Source organism: Aotus nancymaae, unplaced genomic scaffold, assembly GCF_030222135.1.
Source record: "Aotus nancymaae isolate 86718 unplaced genomic scaffold, 86718_ANA_hifiasm-v0.15.2.pri h1tg000016l, whole genome shotgun sequence".
NCBI lineage: Eukaryota > Metazoa > Chordata > Mammalia > Primates > Aotidae > Aotus > Aotus nancymaae.
Window position 1 is genome coordinate 21,212,539 of NW_026988428.1, and position 19,769 is coordinate 21,232,307.

Below are 19,769 nucleotides of genomic sequence, written 5' to 3' on the forward strand. Positions count from 1 at the left end.
AAAAAAAAAAAACCCCAAAATTAGTTGGGCATGGTGGTGGGCACCTGTAATCCCAGCTACTTGGGAGGCTGAGGCAGGAGGATCACTTGAACCCGGAAGGCAGAAGTTGCAGTGAGCTGAGATTGCACAACTGCACTCCAGCCTGGGTGCAAGTTAACAATTCAACCTTATTTAATATAACTACCTTTTCATTAAAATTCCCTGAAAATGTGATTTTCCTCATATCCAAATTTTCTGCATGGCTAGAGTTCATATTTTAAGCATCTTTAAAAAATATTTTATGAAAATATCTATAAAAAATGTTTCTGACTTCTGAAATATCTGAATAAAGTTTTATTTTTTTCTTCATAATTTATTACAATGAACATCCACTTTGAGACTAATCTGTAATATGCAAACATATGTTCCGGACTATTGAAGTGTAGAAAAGTGTTTTGTTTGAGCCAACCTGTCCTTCTTTTATATTTTCAATTTATAACCAACAATTAAACCTAGAAGAATCAGAGATTGAATCAAGCAAAACACATTTGTAAGCCAAATTCAACTATGGATGGCCACTTTCCAATTTCTCCTATAAACATAGTAGGCCTGAACCTGTAAAGGCCACTTAGAACTGGGGCCAGAGCTGATAACAGGCCAAGAGAGAAGTTAGGGGGAAGAAGTAGGCATCCTTCAGAAGAGAAGGACAAAAAATACACACAGAAAGAATGATAAGATATTACAGAGAAATAGAAAAAGAAAAGGAGAAATATAAAAAAAGGAGGAGAGAAGGGGAGAGGAAAAGAAGGGAAGAAAGAAGGAAAGGCAAAAAGGAGGCAAAAGGAGACAAGGAGATGAAGGATAAAGAGAGGGGAAGGAAACCTGGAATGCTGTAGAGAGGAAGGAGGACAGAGGGAAGGAGGAAAGGAGGGATGAATAGAGGAGAACAAGAAAAGAGTAGTAGAGAAAATTAAAGCAGGCAGGAGAAGAACAGACACAGAGAGAATGAGCGAGAAAGAGAAAAGAAATGCAACGGAAAGGAGGTAGAGAAACAGAAGCACAGAAACAGAAAAGAGAAAATAATAGAAAGGGAAAATGGAAGAGATGGAGGGAGGAGAGAGATACCACCTGACAACTTTCCAATTCCCAAGAACTCAGTTATTTCTCTTCTGGTAAGGTTTTATCCTTGCAATATATCCTGTTTTTACTTAAGCTACTTTGATAGGTTTCACTTCCTTGCAAATAAACAGACTCTGACCAAAAAAAAAAAAAAAAAAAAAAAAAAATCCCCAACTATCACTTCTTCACCATCTTCTCTGTACTAGAAGTTAGACTCAATGCATTGTCTACATATTTCAATATTCTCATTTTATTAATTAATATCATTGAGATTAAAATTTCAGCAAATGGTATTCTGTGTCAATGTAGCTGGTCCTAGAATACATGAGTTTGAATGTTTCAGAAAAATAAAACATTAGTGTATTTATTGTCTTTTGCTATATAACAAAAATATTCCCCAAACTTAGCAGCTTAAAACAACAATGAGCATTTATTCTTTCACAGTGTTTATAGTCAGGAATTCGAGGGTGGCATAGCTCTAGGTCTCTCATAAGGTGGTATTTAAATATCAACCGGCCTGGCCTGGCGCGGTGGCTCATCCCTATAATCTCAGCACTTTTTGAGGCCAATGGGGGCAGATCACCAGAGGTCAGGCACTCAAGACCAGCCTGGCTAACATGGTGAAACCCTGTCTCTACTAAAAATATAAAAATTAGCCGGGCGTGGTGGCAGGCGCCTGTAATACCAGCTACTCGGGAGGTTGAGGCAGGAGAATGACTTGAACCTGGGAGGCAGAGATTGCAGTGAGCTGAGATCGTGCCACTGCACTCCCGCAGGAGTATGAGTGAGACTCTGGCTTTAAAAAAAAAAAAAAAAAAAAGACATCAGTCACATGAAGGATTTACTCAGGCTTGAGGATGCCCTTCGAAGATGGCTTCCTCACAAGAAACAGTTCCTTGCTTTCTGGACATCTCCATAGGGCTGCTTGAGTATTCTTACAAGGCAGCTGACCTCCTCCACATTGAGTATGTTACCCTGAGAGAGCAACACAGAAACTTTTAATGCTTTTATGGTCTAGTCTGAGAAGTCACACTGCCATTTCTTCAATATCCTGTTCCTTACATAGATCAGCCCCTTTCACTGTGGAAGTGATCTACCCAGGGGTGTGAACACCCCAAGACAAGATGCACCATGGGCCATCCTGGAGGCTGTCCATCAACCACACTTACTTAACCAATTTAATACTTTAACTTACATTTAAACATAAACTCCTGAAAAACCAATGATTAGCATGTTAATGGCTTTTGAGAATCTATTTTCTTTCAAAGTTTTGAAGACGAAAGTAGATAAGCTAAAACTGAATAATACAGAAGGTCATATCAGTAATATTTGCTATATTAACAAGAAAATTTTCATCTGAATATGATTGTGACATTTGAATATGGCATAGGAGTTTTTCCTGGCTGTGACTGATAGACTTACTGCGGGAATGTGTTCTCTTTCTGGGTCCACAATGGGGCATAGTTAGGGCAAGAACTTCCCAGCGTCATGCCTCCCTGCCGTTTCTCTCCATCTGGGAGATTTAATGGTCTCTGAATTTTCATGGGCGAGGGAAGAATCAAAAAGTCAATCACTCCAGCAGAAGTTCTAAGGAACTCCTTTCATTGATCAGAGGTCTAGGAGAAGGTGGGAGTTCCTCCCAGGTTAAAAGTCTTCTTCCACACCCCTTCGGACTTCATGTTTGGATCCCCTCCCATTCTCGTGGAAGCTGTCTTCCTCTCTCCTGGATTTTCCCTCTGGAGTCCCCTTCCACACTCTCTCATGAAAGCCTGTCTTCCCCTCCTAAACTCCATCTCTCTATTCCCTTCCACTCAGTGTGGAAGCTGCTTTCCTCTCCTGGATTCCATCTGTCTGGATTCTCTCACTCAGTGTGAGAGTTAGCTGTTTCTTTCTCCTTCTCCTGTTTCTCTTATTCTACTTAAATAAATCACTTCCTACAAACACTTTTGAGGCTGGCATTTACAGCACACTGCACCGTGGTCTCCTCCCCATTCTTGGGGAAGTGAGAGATCAAGAAACTGGAGAAACCTTCTCTCAGGGGAACTGAGGGCTCCCCTGAACCCCAAAACCCAGAAACATTAGGACTTAGGTTCTTTTTAGTGAAACATAATTTACCCACAGAAAGCTTCACCTTTTTTTGTGTGTAGTTCTGAGCTTTGACAAATGTAACTTTTATAAAAATGTCACCATAATCAATATCTAAAACAGCTTCATCATGCCAAAATATTCTTTCCTCTTTTCTTCTTATATTTCTCTTATCTTCAGAATTAAGTCAATAGCATACCAGAAACCTTTACAATTGAGAAAACTACACTAATGTCAACTTTTGGGTTGACCTGTAGTAGGAATCTGGAGATAAAGGAAACCAGAGAGAGTGCCACAGTAAAAACACAAGAATAGGGCCGGGCGCGGTGGCTCACGCCTGTAATCCCAGCACTTTGGGAGGCCGAGGCAGGTGGATCACAAGGTCAAGAGATCGAGACCATCCCAGTCAACATGGTAAAACCCCATCTCTACTAAAAATACAAAAAATGAGCTGGGCACGGTGGCGCGTGCCTGTAATCCCAGCTACTCAGGAGGCTGAGGCAGAAGAATTGCCTGAACCCAGGAGGCGGAGGTTATGGTGAGCCGAGAACGCGCCATTGCACTCCAGCCTGGGTAACAAGAGCAAAACTCCGTCTCAAAAAAAAAGAAAAAGAAAAAGAAAAAACACAAGAATAGCCATAAAAGTACAATAACACTTTTACTGAGACATGTTTTCAAGCTTTCATTTCAGATCTCAACTAATCTGATGCCATATAAACATTTCCTACTTCTGGGAGATTAGAATATTGCAATGAATTTTATGAAAATGAACAGAAGAATGGCTTTCTTAGACACTCTTAAGATTTTTTTTCAACCTATGCTAAAGAAAAGTGAAAATTACTTTCTGAGACAGAAAGATTTTAGCTGTTTGCCTGCTTGGATGCAATTAAAAATAAAGTCATTCTCATTTACACTTTCAACTTGTTCATGTCTTACAAATCTATATGCATGTGGCAAAACATAACCCTCATTCCTCTCAGTATGTTTTTCATATCTTATTTTACTATCATAAGTGTGAATGAAACATATACAAGCTTCTTTACTTTTATATGTCTATTATGTATATTATATGTATATATTATATGCATATTGTGGAATTACTGGAGTAACTGTAGTTACTGGAGTAACTACATAATAGGGTATAAAAAAGATGTGAAAAGAATGTCATAGTTATAGAATTTTATCTATAATAAAAGATTTAAGGATAAAATTCAAAAGGATAAATTTGAAAATGATGAAAAATGAAAGTAAAATAAAAATTAAATTTATAATATACTATAGAATATATATATTCATATAGTGTGTGTGTATACACGTGTGTATGAGATGTGAGAGAGACTATGAGTCAGACAGGTAAAGATATACACAATGGGTATGATAATTTTGAGGTTTTAAAAAAAATCATATAGTTTGGTAAAACTAGAAATATCTAAAGTTCAATAGGTAGAAGAAAACACTGTCATTCAATTAGTGACTGAAAACCAAATGAAATAATAAAAAATGGAAAGTAAAATTGAAAAAGAGAAAGTAGAATAATGTGGAGAATTGTTTGGAAAAATGGAAAGCTGATATAGTATGAGAAATAATGTTTTCAGGTTAAGAAATGCAATAACTACCATGTACCTATCAAGACAAAGCAATTTAGAGAAGTTTTATAAATTGTGCCTACTCTCTGACTCTATAACTATATGATCCTGACTTAGCCCAGCATTCTTAACAAAACAAACACTCAAGCAATGAAATGAAGAGCGAGCCTAATTTAGCATGGCTCATTTCTCAAAAAACCTTTAGCTGTTGCTAGTGATAGTTAATGTCTTAAAATTTCCATTCATTTTGCATTTAATTATCTTTCTTAGAGTTTTACTCAGAAATGATGTATAATAGACTGATTTATAGTTACTAGGTATATGTGAAAATAGATCTGGTAAGCTAATTTGTTCAATTAATATAGAAAAAGTTTTTTATTAAGTAGTGTGATAAATGAGGATTTTTAGCACCTTATTCTCTATCATTCACTTGGAAATTCTTTTACATTCCTTCCAGTTTTTGCATGCCACATACAATCAATCATTAAGCTTTATTGATTCCTAGCCCCTCCTCTCCATCTGTACTGTCATTGCTCTAGCTGAGGCCATCTTCAACTGTCACCTCATTACTACATGAGTCTTGTCTCCTCTGAGCCACCCAGAGATTTAGGAGGATAAATGGTGTCTGAGGCAAGGTGATGTGTTTGTTCTCCCTCTGTCCACTGTTGCTCTAGAATTTGCATTCATTTCTGTAGGGCACTCTTCCCTATGCCCCAGCCCCTGTCCTCTATTTTAATTCCAGAATGACCTTTCTGACCCAAACATTTGCTATTACTCTCTTGCTTCAGTAAGTTCTCATCATCTGAAGCTGAAGTAGCTACTACCAAAGCTCTCAGGGGTCAGGCAGGTGGCAGAAATGACAACTGAATAAAGCAGATCAGATGGGGACTATTGTATAGTAGTGACATTAGAGCCTCTCAAATGTGGCCAGAACTTCCAGTTCTTCAAAACAGACTGGAAATCCAGATTTTATATGAAACGGTTTAGCTTCTAAATGTCAACAAATAATTTAACACTTTGTAAAGCATGGCATAAGCCAAAAAACCACTTGTGTAGTCTGTTAACAATCAACCTGTGAACTCTGACCTGATAGGATAAGATCCAGACTCCTTAGAATGGCATAAAAGATTCTTCATGATCTATTTTCTGCCTGACTTACCAACCATATCTCTTGCCCATTCTTTCTGCCAAAAAAACATGTACACTTCATCAATTCTGACTCTTCATTTTCAGAAAAAAAAGTGTAGTGTCATTTTCCTTTCTGCTTTTGCCTCTGTTCCTGTACATGGAGTATCCTCCCTAATTCACATTGCATCACTTCCAAACACCTCATTCAATTCTCCCTTGATTAGCCATCTCTTTCCCTACCACTCCCCTCCCTTGCCATTTGGAATCCATGTCTCTTTGATAGGTCCCTAAACCATTAAGTACATCCTAGTCATTAACTGAAATAAAGACTATAAAAGAAGCAATTGTATGTGGGGAAGATATTAAGTTCCATTTCATGTGTATTAGGCTTGAAGATTTCATGTCAGTAGGCAGTTGTGTAAATAAGTATGGGACTTAGGTGCAATATTCGGCCTTCAGGTTGGGATCTGAGAAAAATTAAATAGAAAAGAGAGTTAAAGATGAAATCCTGTGAAATAAGATGTAGACAGAGAAAAATGGGGCTTATAAGAGGAGTCTGAAAAATAATTAGAGAGTTAGGAAAACCCAGAAGAAAGTAGTGTCATGGAAGACAAGGGGAAATTTTCCAGAGGGAGGAAATATTCCCCATGGTCAAATACTGTAAAACATCCTTTGGATTTAGCAATTACATCAGTGCTAATCCTGATAAAAACCAGTTTTAAGGAAGGTGGTTGTTAAATCAAACTTGAGTGGACTGAGGAATGAATTAAAAACGTGGGTATGGAAACCATGAATATAGATTAGTCTATCAAGAGTATTTTTTTGTGAATTGGAGAAGAAACATTAGACTTTTATATAAGGTCAAGGAAATATTTTGTGTATGATCTATTTATTCGTTTAATTTTAGCATTTCTCAACAGGGAGTTATTAGCATTTTGGGAAGGGTACTTTGTTGTTTGGAAAATTCCCACACATTGCAAGTTATTTAGTTATTACTCTCTTCCTCACTAAACCACAGTAGTGTTCCACAATCATTTTGATAATCAAAAATACCTCTACCCACATATCCAAATACCTCTGGAGTAATTGCATCGACTCTATTAGAGAATCACAACGCATTCTCCCCACAATCCATTCTTTTTCTCCCTCATATTTTATTGCAAAAAATATCAAACAGCAAAGTTGAAAAAATAGTAAAAGACATTTGGATATCTGTTACCTAAATTCAGAAATTAAAATCTTGCATTATCTACTTATATGCATTTGTATTTATTTTTTATTTCATGGGATTATTTGAAAGTAAGTTGTCAATATCATTACATTTAACATACTCCTCCTTAAATTAAGGATACATTCCCACATAACCACATTATTACATCTTAGCACAGAAATAATAAAAATTCCTTAATATCATCTAAAACACAATCCACGTTCAATTTTTCCAATAATCAATTAATATAACTTTTTTCCAAATCAGAACCTAATCAAAATTTACATGTTTAATTGGTCGTCATAGTTTTCAGTGTCTTTTAATTTAGAACATTTTTATTTAATTTTTTTTATTTTTTTTTCTGAGACAGTCTCGCTCTGTCACCAGGTGCCAGGCTGGAGTGCAGTGGTGTGATTTCAGCTCACTGCAACCTCCGCCTCCTGGGTTCAAGCAATTCTCCTGCCTCAGCCTCCTGAGTAGCTGGGACTACAGGTGCACGCCACCACACCCAGCTAATTTTTGTATTTTTTTTTTTCCAAAAGCACTGTTTTTATTTATATAGAGTCCTAACCACTTCAGCAGTAGGAGGAGTGGGAAAGGCTCCTTTTTCAATCCAGGGACCTCCATGATGTTGGTTTGTTGTTACCAAACACACAGGTAAGGGACATCATGGATCTGGTAAACTAATGACAATGTTTAGTCTCTCTCTGCTAGAGCAACAAGGTAAGCATCAAACTCTGCTTCTGTAAGAATCCTGAATTTAGGATTTTCAACTGTCACTACTCCAACTTCTATTCCTGAAGGTTTGAAATCAATTGACAGAACAGTAGACAAGCATGTAATTGCAGTTTCCGTTCAAATTGCAATTTGACTGCAAATTGACTGTCCGTTCAAATGTCCAATTAAATTTCTTCACTTTTTTTTCAAGGAAGCTGGTTGACTCAGTCTGTTTAACTCCTGCTGCAGTGGCTTTAAACCCACAGTAGTAACCTGCAGGATCACACTTATATACCTGAGGGCCTTGCTCTTCATCTACACCAATTAAAATCATACAACAACCAAGAGGCCTCATTTTGGCATTCCGTGTATAGACCTGAGAAATCTCAGCAATTCTTTTACACAGCATGTGCACAGGAATCTCACAGCCATACTTGCATTTCCAGTTAGCTGCCTCATAGCGTGCCCTCTGCATCTGGGATCTGCTGTCAGCTGTCATTCCGGTCATCACACAACCAATGTTTTCAGTTATCTTGAATAAGTGAGTCACTGTGCTGGAATCCAATAATTTGTCAGGTACTTTCTTCTGTGTGACAATTACTGCACAGTCTTTTCCTCTGACAGCTACTGATGTAAGTCTATCCTGGTTAAGCCTTAAAAGCATATTCTACTTGGTAGAGCTGACTCTCGGGTGAAAAAACGGTAATGTGGCAGTCAAAACCCTCTGGAACCACAGGACATGTTGGTAGAACCGCTACTTTAAACACAATCTCTGAGCCCCGCAAATCCCGCACCAGGTGTACGAGCCCCGCCCAGAAGTTGCAACCAATTTTTGTATTTTTTAGTAGAGACAGGATTCACTATGTCGGCCAGGATGCTCTCGATCTCTTAACCTCGTGATCTGCCCGCCTCGGCCTCCCAAAGTGCTGGGATTACAGGCGTGAGACACCAGGCCTGGCCTATTTAAAATTTTTTACAACACTGACTTTTTAAAAGAGACTAGGCCAGTGTCCTAGAGATTATTATCCTATATTTCAGGTTTGTCTGATTAAGTACGTGTGTTATCATCTAATATGCTCTTCCATCTCTTACGTTTCTAGTAAAGTGATAGTTGATCTAAAAGGTCTAGTTAAACTCTCAGGCTAAAATTTTGGTAATGCTGAGGCACATAACAGAGGCTGCTCTACTATTAATGGTGCTATGCTTGATCATGGAATTGAATCTTTGGTCATTATATATTGTTGATTGCAGGGAATGAGTGTTTACATTGTTATAGTTTTAGCACTAACACAGGGCTTGGTACATACAGAGTACCAGTAGGGTACTCATAAATATCGGCTTAATAATGGTGAATAAATGAATAATTTAAACTGATGTTAAGTGATAGCTAACAAAATAGAGAGTTGGGTTTTGACATACATGTTCTAGAATCCTTGGTTATATGTCTAGCAGAGGAAACAAATTCAGTGTTTACACACTCAATTACTGTTATTTATTTTTTTTTGAAACAGAGTCTCGTTCTGTTGCCAGGCTGGAGTGCAGTGGTGCAACCTCGGCTCACTGCAACCTCCACCTCCTGGGTTCAAGTGATTCTCCTGCCTCAGCCTCCCAAGTAGCTGGGACTACAGGCTCACACCACCACACCTAGCCAATCTTTTGTATTTTTAGTAGAGACAGGGTTTTGCCACGTTGCCCAGGCTGGTCTTGAACTCCTGAGCTCAGGCAGTCTGCCCATCTTGGCCTCCCAAAGTGCTAGGATTACAGGCATGAGCCACTGTACCAGCCTTGTGTATGGTAATTTGTTATACAACAGTAGAAAATGAATACATATAGGCAGCGTGCGTTTCCATTATTTGCACTCAAGAACCCAAACTAGTTCACGTATCTACTGCTGGCTAGGGAACCTTGATGGGGAAAGCCGAGATAATAAATGGAATTATCACACTTTGTCTTGTTCTATTACTACTATATATATATTTTTGAGTTGGAGTCGCTCTCTGTTGCCAGGAAGGAGTACAATGGCATGATCTCAGCTCACTGCAACCTCCGCCTCCTGGGTTCAAGTGATTCTCTTGCTTCAGCCTCCTGTGTAGCTGAGACTACAGGTGTGCACCATCAGGCCTGGCTAATTTTTGTATTTTTTTTAGTAGAGACTGAGTTTCACCACGTTGGCCAGAATGGTCTCGATCTCTTGACCTCGTGATCCACTCGCCTCAGCCTCCCAAAGTGTTGGGATAACAGGCGTGAATCACCGGGCCCGACCATTACTACTATTAATAGAAGAGGGGAGGGATGCTGGACAGGTGACATTAAAACAAACCCAAAACAGAAGTCTACTACATGGCATTAACCTTCTAAAATTTAGAAGTTAACTGTTATTTATATAATAGTTTCTACCTACTTTCCCATTATCACATTTTTTTAGTAACAATTTTTAACCACAAGCTCCATTATCTTAATGGTAGTATTTCAAGCCTTCATTTATTCATTATCTTTAAATTATGATGGTGAGGGTAGAAACACATATTCTTTGTAAGTTCTCAAGACACTATGGGGTTATTTAGCCTAGCCAGACTACTTGACTGAACCATAATCAGGACAACCCAGTAGAATATGAGTACTCCAAGACATTATCAGAATGGACAGATGGCGCATAGGAAAAAATTAGCAGAACATTCCTCATCATCCCATTATCTTCCCTCTACAACTCCAGCTGCCATCCAAGCTAGATTTCCAAACAAAAAAAGGCATCGTTCATTCCAGTTTTAAAATATGAAGGTTTCAACAGCTTGCCATTGCACTGATGACTTTTCAGTCTCTGAGAATTTTCTTTTAAAATGAGATAGGTCATATTTTAAGTCTTATTAACACCTTAATTCTCAGTTTATGCCAAGGATTAATTGTTTGCTACCAGCAAGTATAAGTCACAGGATAAACGCTTTGGGAGGAGAGAAAAGTTTTGAAAATAAAGCATTCTTTACATTTTACCTAGGGGTATCTGAGCTATTTCAAATAATTATTTGTTACACTTTTTAAAATCCTTCAGTCATCCTTCTCATTTTTATAATAAACATGTTCACTAATTTGTATAGACTTTCCATGATTAGTTACTATTTCTCCAGTCTGTGTCCTGTTATGACTTTCTTGTTGCTTTGTGTTCTGATACTACCATAACTGTTCCTCTTTCTGCCTTTATACATACAAAATTTCACCCCCACCTTTACACATACATCATGTTTATGCCTAGCCAATTCCTACTCTTTCTTAACGATGATGAGTTCACGTATCATTACCTTCTCAGAGACTTCCCTGAGAGGCCCTCATATCTGCCCTTCTTTCAGCACCCCAAAGTACACTCTTCTGTGCTTCAACAGCACACCCTACATTCTTTTTATTTATCTCCTTTCCCTTTCCCTGTAGGGTAATCTATACAAACAGTGCTTATAACAGGAATGGGTACTTAATAAATTCTGTGTAAGTATTAGCTTTTATATTACATTAAAATTATGTTTCAATATCGGTTTCCTCCATTAAACTGTGAACTCCTTAACCTAAAGCACAATGTTTTATTCACCTCTTTGACTTACTTATTGGATTACAGTAGGTAATCAAGGAATGTTTGTTGAAGCGTAAGATGGAAAGAAACTATTATTTATTGAGCCCTGTATCAGGCAAGATTTGTAAAATATTTCCTCAAAGATGTCCCCTTTAATCCCTGGAACCTGTAAATATGATGAGTTATCACTCATGTGATTAATTCCTGTTAGACAGTCAATGAACTTTAAGACAAAGAGATTATCTAAATTCATCAGCTTTTAAAGGCAGACACGTTTCTCAGGTTGGTGGCAGAGGGGAAGTCAGAGAGATTAGAAACAAAGCCTGAGAAAGACTTTACACAATGTGACAGGCTTTGAAGATGGAGGGGGCCATGTGTAAAAAATGGGGAGAGGCCTCCAGTGACCCGCAGCAGACAACCAGGAGAAAACAGAGAACTACTCTTACAACTGCAAGGAACTGAATTCTGTCAACAATCTGAATGGGACTGGATGCAGATTCTTATCCAAAGCCTCCAGAGAAGAGGCCAGCTCAGCTGACACCTTGTTTTTGGCCTTCTGAGATCCTGAGCATAGAACCCAGCTGAGCCCACCCAGACTTCCGACCTACAGAACTGTGAGATAATAAGTGGATGTTGTTTTAGTATGCTTACAGCAGTAACAGAAAATGAACCCAAGCCTCTACTACATGCTAAATATATGCAAGCCTCTTTATCTATGTATCAGGAAGAATCTCACTTAGACTCCTCAAGATTGTCTTTCCTGATTTTCTGCAAAGAACTGGATCTCAACTTACCACCTTGACAGTAGGGAATGCACTATCAGTCATTCTTGGTCTTTTACCTCCACCAGGGTTATATGTCAAGTTCCTGAGATTATACATACACAGTGCTCCTGTGGTCAGGTGTTGAATCTACGTAATTAGTTAATGCTGAAGCATCTATCCAAGCCTGGTCTCTTTAGGTGTCTTCTCCATCCTTTAAGTCAGCCAGGGGCAGAGACTCTAGGGTCTCCCACTTGAGTGGACCCCTTCCAAGGCCTTGAACTTAATTATTTGTAATTTTAAATCCTTTTTCTTTTTTTTTTTTTTTTTTTTTTGAGACGGAGTCTCGCTCGTTACCCAGGCTGGAGTGCAATGGCGCGATCTCGGCTCACCGCAACCTCCGCCTCCTGGGTTCAGGCAATTCTCCTGCCTCAGCCTCCTGAGTAGCTGGGATTACAGGCACGCGCCACCGTGCCCAGCTAATTTTTTTGTATTAATAGAGACGGGGTTTCACAATGTTGACCGGGATGGTCTCGATCTCTCGACCTCGTGATCCACCCGCCTCGGCCTCCCAAAGTGCTGGGATTACAGGCTTGAGCCACCGCGCCCGGCCTAAATCCTTTTTCTTAAAGAGAAATATGTAAACTGTAATAATATCAGGTCCCGGAAAACCTGAATATACCCTCAGCTCGGATCTTTCCTAGTTAAATCAGTCTCTTCTCTTCCCCACACCTCCACACCACTTAACTGCTAGTAAATTCAGAAATTGCCTTTTCCTCTCTTTAGTCCAATTTTTTTCTTCACTACATTTAGCGGTATCTGAATTTATTCATTTAAAATGTATTCATTTTCTGTCCCTCCTTACTAGAATGTAAGCTCATTGATAGCAGGTATTTCATTTGTTTCATTCACTCCTGTATCCCCAGAACCCAGAATAATGATTGACAAAAAATAGATGCCAAGTAATACATATTCACTGACTGACCTCATATCCACCAAACTGCTACATTTCAGCATGTTTGTGGCACAGCTATGTTTGACTAGTGTGAGTCCCAGGCCTATGTTCCAGCTTCTATGAAGCAGTTATTCATTTTGAGATCCTGTCACATTCTGGGGCTACTTTCAGAGATCTGTGAGCAAATCCCTGCAGTTCAAGAGACAGACTTCTCTCTCATTCTTTTGAGCCTTGGTGTCACTTATTATTCTCAGTGAAATATTTCTTTCCCATGGAAGTACCCAAGGATGGCTTGGGTGAACCCCTCTGCTTAGTTCCCCCCTAAGTAAAAATAACATTCCAGGATAGTATGGTCAAAATTTTTGTAAAGTGAAAATAAAGGTAAATTTAGGCAAGTGAAAATAAAGGCAAATAAAAAATGATGCTATTTTTATTGATTTATAATGCTATGCATATAGAACTTCAGTAAGTTTCTAGCAACCTCATATACTAATTCCAATCAGATCACGAGCCCTGAACTATTATTAAATAGAAATTGGTGGGGGGCCATTTCAAGTTAGGAGGGAAAATGTTTTGAAAGCAACTTCTGCTTCCTTCCTTGACACAAACCTGCCCTGACGCAAGGAAGCAGAGTTGCTACCAGCCTAAATGAGGGAAGGAAAAGGCAAATACAAGAACACAAACAAAATCTCAAATTTTTTTCTCTCTCATATACATTATTCATTTAATCTTTAAGACAACCACATGAAGCTGATACTATTCCCACTTGCCAAAACTGGGCATGGTCAGCATCATTATCAGTGATGCTGTGTCTGTTATGACTGCATGTTTTGGCTCTCAATAATACCTTACTTTATTTTTGCACTCTGGTCTGTGAAGGAATTTAAAAGCTTTTCCCAGGATTTGATTTGAAGGACATTTAGATTCTTCAACTAAATACTAGTGATCCAAGATAGAACTCATGCACCTAAACTTGCCTTCCAGATACTGAAGACACCTTGTTTTGTAATTTATTCTTGTAATTTCAGTGCTACAGAGCATGACTCTTAGTTCTGAAATTCCTTCAGCATAGAAATATTTTTACACATATTGGCCTTCCTATCAATGCCTTGCCTTCATACCTTGAGTTGGGTGTGCCACTAAGGCCCATCCTGTAACCTTCACTTAATTAATCATAATTATTATTACATATACTCATTAAAGTCAGCCAGTTTCCTAAAGTGTAGGACATGTAGACTGGTGGTACATGAGGTAATGTTATAATAGGTAGATGTAACATTAAAATAACAGTGAAGCATTTAGCACAATATTCTTTTTTCACTATCTTTTAATCTTTCTGATTATGCTAAATTGAAATATCTTAGGTTGATGCTCATATGCCCAACCCTTACCAATATCCCTTTTTTAACAAATTGAGAGCACAGCTTAGGCCCAGACCCTTGACACACAACCTAACTAATGTTTTGTTTTCATTGTATTTGCTTTAACAGTCTTCTTTATGTCAAGTGGAAATGTTTTTTACTTACCAAAGCCACATAATGTGGCTTTAAAATAAAGTTATTTTAAAATAAATTTGTTTTAAAAAAGTTAAAGAAAACATTAAGCAAATACAAGTTATTTGTGGTTCTTGGATCTGGCAACATGATTGTGATAAAGGTTGGGAAACATTAATTCATATGAAGGGGCATGTGATGTTCTGACACAACATGATACAGATTGGGAGTCATGTGCAATGGAGGTGAGTTACCATCTCTTTAAGTAGTATGACTGCACTTTGGATTGTTGCCAGACACTCATCTGATTCCTAGTTTTGGGGACCAAAGAAGCTTCATGGGCATATCAGCCACTACTTGTACTATGCTAGGGTTAGTTTCTTGAAATAAAGTCACATGTGGCAGAAAATTTACCCTAAAGTAAATTAGAAACTCACCTTATAATCCAGAGACAAGGCAAAGCATTAGATGCTATGATCTAGAAATCAGGATTGGTCTAGAAATGGAGTCTGAAGCAAGTTATGGTCATTCCATGTTGGTTCTGGTCAACTCCCTGGGTGGAATTAAATAAATTATAATGTGAACAGACTGTAAACTTTTTGGCAGGTTTTATTTTTTTTAAACAGAGTCTTGCTCTGTTGCCCAGGCTGGAATGCAGTAGTGTGATCTCAGCTCACTGCAACCTCCGCCTTCTGAGTTCAAGCAATTCTCCTGTCAGCCTCCCGAGTAACTGGGATTAAAGACACGTGCCACCACACCCAACTAATTTTTGTATTTTTAGTACAGACGACGTTTCGCCATGTTGGTCAGGCTGGTCTCAAACTCCTGACCTCAGGTGATCCACCTGCCTCGGCCTCCCAAAGTGTTGGGATTACAGGCACGAGCCACTGCGCCCTGCCTTTTCTTCAGGTTCTTAAATAAAACATTGGAAAGAAATTATTATGCAATGAAAGAGAGTTTGGACCAGGTGTAGAATACAGGAGATAAGACCAAAGGTCCGGGAGAGAGATCCAAGATGGCTGATGATTAGCAGCTCGGGCACGTACCTCCCAGTGAAAGCGCAAAGAACGAGAGGACGCCACACTTTCAGACGAATATTAGTTGCTCACGGACCACGAGATTCCCAGTGGAGGAGCTCCACGGGTCGCCAGGGCGACTCTTGTGGCCGGCGTGGCGGTTTTGCTGGTGCCTTAGCACGCCAGTTCTTGGTGCAGAGTCCGGATATTCCCGGGCAGAAAAGCACCATCAATCTTAACACCGCTCTTTTGGCCGGCTCAGTGGATTGCTCAGATTTCGGCGCAGGGAATCAACAAGTTGGACGTCAGAGACCCAGTTAGAAAGTCGGTAATTATAAAGACGACAGATGGACAAATATATAATGAAGGGAAGAAACCAGCTTAAAAAGGTAGAGAATACTCAAAATCAGAATGCCTCTCCCTCTACAGGGGATTGCAATTCCTCATCAGTAACGGAACAAGGCTTAATAGATTACACCGGTATTCCAATAACAGAAGCAGGTTTCCAAACGTGGGTGATAAGAAACTTCTGTGAATTAAAAGAACTTATTCTAACCCAATGCAAAGAAACTAAGAACCTTGAAAAAAGGTTTAACGAAATGTTAATGAGAATGGACAATTTAGAGAAGAATATAAGTGAATTGATGGAGCTGAAAAACACAACACGAGAACTTCGCGAAGCATGCACAAGTTTAAACAGTCGAATTGATCAAGCGGAAGGAAGGATATCAGAAGTCGAGGACCAGCTCAGTGAAATGAAACGAGAAGACAAAAATGCAGAAAAAAGGATGAAAAGGAATGAGCAAAGTCTCCAGGAAATATGGGACTATGTGAAAAGACCTAATTTACGTTTGATAGGTGTACCTGAATGTGATGAAGAGAATGAATCCAAGTTGGAAAATACTCTTCAGGATATCATTCAGGAAAATTTTCCCAACCTGGCAAGGCAGGGTAATATTCAACTCCAGGTAATACAGAGAACACCACAAAGATATTCTTCAAGAAGACCAACCCCAAGGCACATAATTGCCAGATTTATTAGGGTTGAAATGAAGGAGAAAATACTAAGGGCAGCTAGAGAGAAAGTCCAGGTTACCCATAAAGGGAAACCTATCAGACTTACAGCAGATCTCTCAGCAGAAACCCTACAAGCCAGAAAAGAGTGGGGACCAATATTTAACATCCTTAAAGAAAAGAACTTTCAACCCAGAATTTCCTATCCAGCCAAACTAAGCTTTATGTGCGAAGGAAAAATTAAATCTTTTGCGAACAAACAAGTACTTAGAGAGTTCACCACCACCAGGCCTGCTTTACAAGAGCTTCTGAAAGAAGCACTATACATATAAAGGAACAACCAATATCAGCCTTTCCAAAAATATATCAAAAAGCAAAGAACTTTAACACAATAAAAAATTCACATCAACTAATGGGCAAAACAGCCAGCTAGCATCAAATGCTGGTATTAAACTTACATATATTTTAATTGGATAAAAAGCCAAAACCCATCGGTATGCTGCATCCGGGCCCATCTTACATGAAACAATACACAAAGACTCAGAGAGAAGGAGGAAGATTTACCAATTGAACAGAGAGTAAAAATAAACTAATAAACAAAAAGCAGCAGATGCAATTCTCACCTCTGATAAAGTAGACTTTAAAGCAACAAAGATCAAAAGAGGCGAGGAATGACATTACATAATGGCAAAAGGATCAATGCAACAAGAAGAGCTAACGATTCTATAGATCAACGAGATAGAAAATTAACAAGGATATTCAGAACTTGAACTCAGACCCGGAACAAGTAAACTTAATAAATATTTATAGTACTCTCCACTTCAAATACACAAAACATACATTACCACCTCACACCTATTCCAAAGGTGACTATATAATTGGAAGTAAATCACTCCTCAGTAATCGCATAGCATTTCATAGGTTTAAATTAAATATTGGTTGGCTGTTTGTTTGTTATCTTCTTCCCTTACTCCTTCCTGATTACATCATTAAGTATAATTATCAGTATAAAAGAGGTTTTCAATACCCATTACTAAATTGCATTCTAGCCTGGGCAAGAAAGCAATACTCCCATTCTCTCTCCCTCTTTCTTTTCCTTCTCCCTCCTCCCCATTCTCTCTCTCTCTTTCTCTTCCTTTTTTCTCCTTCCTATTCTCTCTCTCTCTTTCTCTAAAAAAAAAAAAAAAAAAAAAAAAGTAAGAAGTTTACTTCCATTCATTTTTTTCCCCTTCTTCTCAGGAGCTAAACTATGAATAGGGTGAGATATCCATGACTTGTAGATAAAGACAACATTACTGAATTGCAAAGCATCAAGATAGCAGTTTGGGTATTAAATAATCTCATGGATTGCCTACCAGCTCAGATTCTTAAGTGAAATGAGTAAACTTTTATTTTGTATTAATTATTGTTATTCTTTCCTTTGCTAAATAATTAAACTGGTATCTTAATCAATATGCTAACTAAAAGGCATTCACTATTCAGAAAACTCAGTTAAGTAGCTTTTAAATGTCTCAATTGCTAAGTTTGTTTCTTTTCTGGACATGTTTACTTTACATGGTTAAGACCTTGTCTCTCTGACATTCTGTTCAAAAAAAAAAAAAAAAAAAAAAAAAAGACCAAAGGTCCTTATTGACTGTTCTATTCTCAAGTATGTAAATGTAAACTGGTATCTCAGGTTTAAATTAGGAGAACATAAATATATCAGTTAAAAGTATTAATATAACTGTGTACATTTTTAACAAAGGGCTTATAAGAGCAGAAAAAAAATCTAAGCTGTGCATGTCAGCATTTCAAATATGTCTATAATTTAAATTGTTTAAGTTGATCATAATTAATAAGCAAATTAATGTAAGGAATGTCTGTAGTGTGATTTGAAAAAGATATATACAGATCTTATTCTGACATAAAATCCCCAGCTAGGCACAGTGGCTCACACCTGTAATTCCAATACATTAGGAAGCCAAGGCAGAGAATCACTTGAGCTCAGGAGTTTGAGACCACTCTGGGCAACGTAGGCAGAACCCATCTTTACAAAAAATAAAAAATAGATTAGCTAAGCATGGTGGTGCACACAGCTGTAGTCTCAGCTACTTAGGGTGCCAAGATCATGCCTCTGCACTGTACCCTGGGTGACAAAGTGAGACCCTGTCTCTTAAAAAAAAACAAAAACTACAACATGATTGATTTCCTGCAGTCAAAAATTTACATATATATATGCAAATTAGTTAGTACAGTTTTATTTGTACTTCTATTTTAAGGCTTAATTTGCTTTGAAGGAGCTAAAATGTATCCTCACATCCCAATCTGTTTAGAGGCCATTAGGAAGTGAAAATATTTACATTTCTCCTGTTTCTTCTGCTTAGACAAATATAAAGTAAAAGTGTGTGTGTGTGTGTGTGTGTGCGTGTGTGTCTTCTTTTTTTCTTTTTTTGTGAAGATAAGGGTCTAGCTCTGTTGCTCACGCTATAGTGCAGATAGCTCACTGCAGCCTTGAACTCCTGGGCAGAGTTCTCCTCAGCCTCCCAAAACTGGTAGGATTACAGGCTTGAAACACGGTGCTGGGGCTGTGTTGTGTCAACAAAAAGTTTTGCTTGTTCTGGAATTAACCCTAGGTCTTCAGTATCATTAATTCACTAACAACTGAAAAAAAAAATCCCCCCTAAAGACAAAGTAGGTGGCAGTTTAAGAATACTTTCGCTCTTTCCGCAATCTTTCTGTGCCGCCACAATGGTGCGCATGAATGTCCTGGCTGATGCTCTCAAGAGCATCAACAATGCCGAAAAGAGAGGCAAACGCCAGGTGCTTATTAGGCCGTGCTCCAAAGTCATTGTCCGGTTTCTCACTGTGATGATGAAGCATGGTTACATTGGCGAATTTGAAATCATTGACGATCACAGAGCTGGGAAAATTGTTGTGAACCTCACAGGCAGGCTAAACAAATGAGGTGTGATCAGCCCCAGATTTGATGTGCAACTCAAAGATCTAGAAAAATGGCAGAATAATCTGCTTCCGTCCCGCCAGTTTGGTTTCATTGTACTGACAACCTCAGCTGGCATCATGGACCATGAAGAAGCAAGAAGAAAACACACAGGAGGGAAAATCCTGGGATTCTTTTTCTAGGGATGTAATACATATATTTACAAATAAAAT

At 38.4% G+C, this 19,769-nt stretch overlaps 1 protein-coding gene and 1 pseudogene across 1 annotated transcript; one reads left to right on the top strand and one right to left on the bottom strand.

Moving 5' to 3' along the window:
• Positions 1-7,519: 7,519 nt before the first annotated feature.
• LOC105709894 (proteasome subunit alpha type-6-like) lies at positions 7,520-8,567 on the bottom strand (annotated as a pseudogene).
• A 10,768-nt stretch (positions 8,568-19,335) lies between these two features.
• LOC105709895 (small ribosomal subunit protein uS8) lies at positions 19,336-19,769 on the top strand. The gene is given in 1 exon segment (XM_012442049.3): positions 19,336-19,769. A coding segment is annotated over 1 exon segment (393 nt). The 5' UTR covers positions 19,336-19,346; the 3' UTR covers positions 19,740-19,769.